Genomic DNA, 5,174 nt, shown 5'->3' on the forward strand with positions numbered 1-5,174 from the left:
CCAGGCTGGGTATTCGAACCCACCACCTTAGGTGTACGTGGCTGGCGCCTTAGCCGCTTGAGCCATAGGCGCTGAGCCAAATATCTGATTTTTTAGAAGATAAAGGTAGCTTACATAAATGAGAACTTGAGAGAATACCGATTGCTCATATAATCATTCGTTTAAGAGGGAATTTTAAACTTCCAGAACTCTCCTGCCAAAAACAGGAGAAAAGAAAAATACTTAGGGGCAGCGCCTATGGCTCAGTGGGTAGGGCACCAGCCCCATATACTGAAGGTGGTGGGTTTGAACCCGGCCCTGGCCAAACTGCAACAAAAAAATAGCGGGCGTTGTGGCGGGTGCTTGTGGTCCCAGCTACTTGGGAGGCTGAGGTAAGAGAATCGCCTAAGCCCAGGAGTTGGAGGTTGCTGTAAGCTGTGATGCCATAGCACTCTATTGAAGGTGATAAAGTGAGACTCTGTCTCTTAAAAAAAATAAAAAATAAAAATACTTAGAACACACTACTGAGGAGAGTGTATTATTAAATCTATAAAAAGCTTCTTTGTTTGCTTATTGTCACAGCATAGAATCTAGCTTGCCTCTTGTTTATTAAAAACTAAGCTTACAATGGCCTGTGGAGTCTTACACTAATCTCTCCTGCTCTGCTCCTGGTCTTGTCACTGTTCACCAGACACCCTAGGCACACACTGGCCTGAGGTCCCTGGTGCTGCCTGTTTCCTCCACATGCAAGTCCTCTGCTGGCGACAAACACCTTACCTTCCTCAAGCCCTTGTTCAGATGTAGCCCTCCCAGTGAATCCTAGTGTCTTCTCTATCCAGCCTCATGGGCATTCCTGCTCTGTTCTGTTATTTTCTCTGTACTGTATACTTACCCTGTTTTCAATACCACATAATTTCGCTTTTCATTATGTTTCTTATCTGCCTTCTATGGAATGGCAGACTTCTTGGGAACAGAGATGCTTTCATTACTTGTAGTTCTCAAGTGTTTAGCACATTGTCTGGCACACGGCAGGCCCCCAACACATGTTTGTAGAGTAAACAGGGACGTGTTCTGCAGACTCACTGCCAGGGCTGGAGAATACTCTACCAGTTCTTATATATTTTCTTCTCCTCCTCAGGTGTATTCCTTAGACTCTGCAGACTCTTTCCAAAGTTTCTACAGTCCCCACAAGGCTCAGATGAAGAATCCCATATTGGAGCGTCTGGCAGAGCAGATTGCAACTCTGTGCGCCACCCTGAAGGAGTACCCTGCAGTGCGGTACCGGGGGTAAGGCAGCGTACCGGTCTGCCTCAAGTGGCATCCCATGTGGGCCCAAGTGAGGAGCTGGCCCAGACCTTTCTGGCCTTAAGGTTCCCCCAGCAGCTATGTCAAGAGGGCCAAGGCTGGGCACCGTGGCTCATGCCTGTAATCCCAGCACTCTGGGTGGCCAAGGAGGGTGAATTGCTTGAGCTCAGGAGTTTGAGACCAGCCTGAGCAAGAGTGAGACCCTGTGTCTACTAAAAAAAAAAAAAAAAAAAAATTGGCCAGATGTTGTGGTGGGCACCTGTAGTCCCAACTATTCAGGAGGTTAAGGCAAGAGGATTACTTGAGCCCAGGAGTTTGAGGTTGCCGTTAGCTGGGCTAATGCCATGACATTCTACCCGGGAAGCACAGAGTGAGATACTGTCTCAAAAAGAAAAAAAAAGGGGAATGAGTCAAGATTTAAGGGTCCCTCACTTAAAATTATTCTTCCGATGGTTTTGTTAATCTTTTAAATTCTATAGTGAAATATAATAATCATACAGAAAAGAGCGTAAATATATATACATTCAGTTATTAACTAACTGAAAGTTGAACCCCTATGTAACTACAATCAGGCTTCATACAGTTTTTAATCTCTTCCTAGTCTTTATTTATTTATTTATTTATTTTTGGAGACAGAGTCTCAGTTTGTCACCCTTGGTAGAGTGCCATGGCATCACAGCTCACAGCAACCTCAAACTCTTAGGCTTAAGTGATTCTCTTGCCTCAGCCTCCCAAGTAGCTGGGACTATAGGCACCTGCCACAATGCCTGGCTATTTTTTTGTTGCAGTTGTCATTGTTGTTTAGCAGGCCTGGGCCAGGTTCTGAACCCTCCTGCTTTGGTATATGTGGCTGGCATCCAAGCTGCTGAGCTATAGGCGTCAAGCCTCTCTTCCTAGTCTTTAAAAACAAATATCATCTTCCAAAAGATATTTCAGAGTAAGATATAATACAAAGAGAATAACTCCCTGAAAGACATATTCCTAAGATTTCATAAAGCCATTCACTCCTCACTTGCTGAGTGCTGGGGGACTTGAAACTGAAGACACAGCCCCTGGGCTGAGAGGGTTGGTAAGATAGGCATCCCAGCATCTGTGCCCGGGAGAGATACTCCTGTGACCTCAACTCTATAGGACAGGCCAGACCAAGTGCCTTGGGGTACCCAAAGTACGGAGAGGGCCCTTCAGTTGAGGATGAGTTAAAGCTTCAGATTAGAGGTGATGATAGACCAGTGGAGATGAGAGGGGATGGCATTTTGTGTGCACATTTGGTTCTTGCTATTGATATGGCACAGTTATCTGTATAGAGCAATAAAATGAGATGAGATTTGAGAGGCCTCAAATGCCAGGTTTGGGATTATGTCCTTCATTCGATATCCCTGTGACACCTCGGGGGGATTGGGACAGGGCAGTGACCACAGTGCTCTGGGAACATGAAGGTGGGAGTGTGAATGGGAGTCAGGGCAAGGAGGCTGAGCAGAAGGCCACTGCAGGGGGAGTGAAGGGCCCAGACACAGAGTGACAGCTGAGGATGGCCTTGGGAGTGCGATGGTAGACTCTGCCCAACTTGGGAACTGCAGACAGGTTAGGGATAAGGCACGAAGGCTTATAGCTGCCATGGCTTTGAGCCAAGGTGATCGGGAGTATGGTGGTACCAGGCCTAGCTCATTGCTTCATTGCCTGTGGGGACTCATGGCTATAACAAAACTCCTCCCTGTGGCTGCGCCAGAGCCTGGCTTCCTTCCGTTATTGGTACTCACTGACAATAGCCTGGTGGCACTTAAGACATAGGGCCCTGGCAGATCTCCTGACAGAGAGTGAGAGCCCAGCTGGATGCAGGCTGGCCAGGTGGTGGGCAGCACTAACCCATCTCATCAAGTCAAGAAGGGCCCAGGGAGCACTGCAGACTCGCTATGGGAAAGGTTTAAAGGTTCTCACTCAGCTGGGCACAGTGGCTCACGCCTATAATCGCAGCACTCTGGGAGGCTGAGGCAGGTGGATTGCCTGATCTTAGGAGCTTGAGACCAGCCTGAGCCAGAGCAAGACCCCATTTCTAAAAACAGCTCAGTGTTGTGGCAGGGGCCTGTAGTCCCAGCTACTTGGGAGGCTGAGGCAAGAGAGTTGCTTAAGCCCAAGAGTTTGATGTTGCTGTGAGTAGCAATGTCACAGCACTCTACCGAGGGTGACAAACTGAGACTCTGTCTCGAAAAAATAAATAAAAATATTTTCAAAGGTTCTTATTCATACCATTCTGGCTGTGCCAGCTGGAATGTCACTTGTTAACAAAACAAGACCCAAGGAAATGTGAATTAAGAGGAGTGAGAGTCGTATGGGTCAGGCGCAGAGCCCTGGTCACGGGAGATGGGTGAATGGTCAGGGCCTCTGCTAAGGGGTGGTGGCTTATTGGGAAGACTCCTTCTGTTTCTATTTAGATGACTGGACTGAGTGGGTTTTTTTTTTTGAGACAGAGTTTCACTATGTCACCCTCAGTAGAGTGCTGTGGCATCACAGGTCATAGCAACCTCAAACTCTTGGGCTTAAGTGATTCTCTTGCCTCAGCCTCCCAAGTAGCTGGGACTACAAGTGCCCACCACAATGCCTGGCTATTTTTTGGATGTAGTTGTCATTGTTGTTTGGCAGGCCTGGGCTGGATTTGAACCCACCAGCTCCAGTGTATGTGGCTGGTGCCCTAGCCGCTGAGCTATAGGTGTGAGCCATGAGCTGAGTATTTTATTTTGCTTTTCCTTTTTAATTATACATGTGGTATATGAATGTATTTTCATTGTAACTAACATGCACACATCTTCCCTGCACTCCTTGCACTGTCCTACTTCTCTTGGGGGGTGGAGGGGCAGTGGATACCACTGTTTGGTACATAGGTGGTTCATACTGTGTCATTCCTCCTTTGTCAGGGAATACAAGGACAATGCCTTGCTGGCTCAGCTAATTCAGGACAAGCTTGATGCCTATAAAGCTGATGACCCAACAATGGGGGAGGTAAGTTTGGCTTGGATCACCTGGTTCTCAGCATTTGTGTACCAGTCCCAAGGATAGCTCCGTTCAGTTGCTCACAGAGCAAACGTGAATGTGGCTATTCCTGGATACTGGCTCCTGTGAAATGCCAAAGCCCCTAGGAAAGCCAGACATATTCAGTACAGCCAGGGGCCAGCCTGTTTCTGTTTCCCAGTTTCAGCTCTGATTATCCCACATCCTGGAAAACCCCCAGGAGTATAGCAAAACCAGAAAGTTGACATTGGTACAATCTCAAACCCCATTCAAATTCTACTAGTTTTTCCAGGTAATTAGTGTGGGTACAGTTCTGGGCAGTTTTACCACTTCTATAGATAAATGTAACCACCATTGCAATCAAGATCCAGAGCTGTTCCATCACTACCGGGGTTTTAAAACTGAAAGTCCCGGGTCCTGAGAACCCCTTTAGCCCCTGGCTCTCTCAGTGGTTGGTCATCCCATTTGTAGTTGAACCTGGGCAGCTTTCCTACATATATAAACTCACTTCAGCTCCCAGCAGTTTTAGTTCTGCTTCAAAGTGCCCTCGTTGTGAAACAGAAACATCAGAGTCTCATGTGGTATTTATTAGTGTTCTTCTAGCTTGATAGGAGAAGTTGGAGTTGTGGGAGTAGCTGGTGAGGCATCTGCCTGTTTCTCCACAGGGCCCAGACAAGGCGCGCTCTCAGCTCCTGATCTTGGACCGAGGCTTTGACCCCAGCTCTCCTGTGCTCCATGAGTTGACTTTTCAGGCTATGAGTTATGATCTGCTGCCTATTGAAAATGATGTATACAAGTAAGTATAATGTCACAGACACCAGAGAGACTGCAGCTTTGCAAATGAACCAGAATACCTCTGGCTTAATAAAAAGGGCACTTTTGGCTCC

At 47.3% G+C, this 5,174-nt stretch overlaps 1 protein-coding gene across 1 annotated transcript in view; it reads left to right on the forward strand.

Annotated features, from left to right (window-relative positions):
- Positions 1 to 5,174, forward strand: part of STXBP1 (syntaxin binding protein 1) — a 47,724-nt gene that overhangs the window by 13,703 nt on the left and 28,847 nt on the right. Inside the window, exons 6-8 of the mRNA XM_003785426.3 lie at positions 1,118 to 1,266; positions 4,194 to 4,278; positions 4,953 to 5,083. Coding sequence (XP_003785474.2) covers positions 1,118 to 1,266; positions 4,194 to 4,278; positions 4,953 to 5,083 — 365 coding nt within the window. The remainder of the gene's footprint in view (positions 1 to 1,117; positions 1,267 to 4,193; positions 4,279 to 4,952; positions 5,084 to 5,174) is intronic.

Source organism: Otolemur garnettii, unplaced genomic scaffold, assembly GCF_000181295.1.
Source record: "Otolemur garnettii isolate 467f Iridium unplaced genomic scaffold, OtoGar3 scaffold00014, whole genome shotgun sequence".
Classification (NCBI taxonomy): domain Eukaryota; kingdom Metazoa; phylum Chordata; class Mammalia; order Primates; family Galagidae; genus Otolemur; species Otolemur garnettii.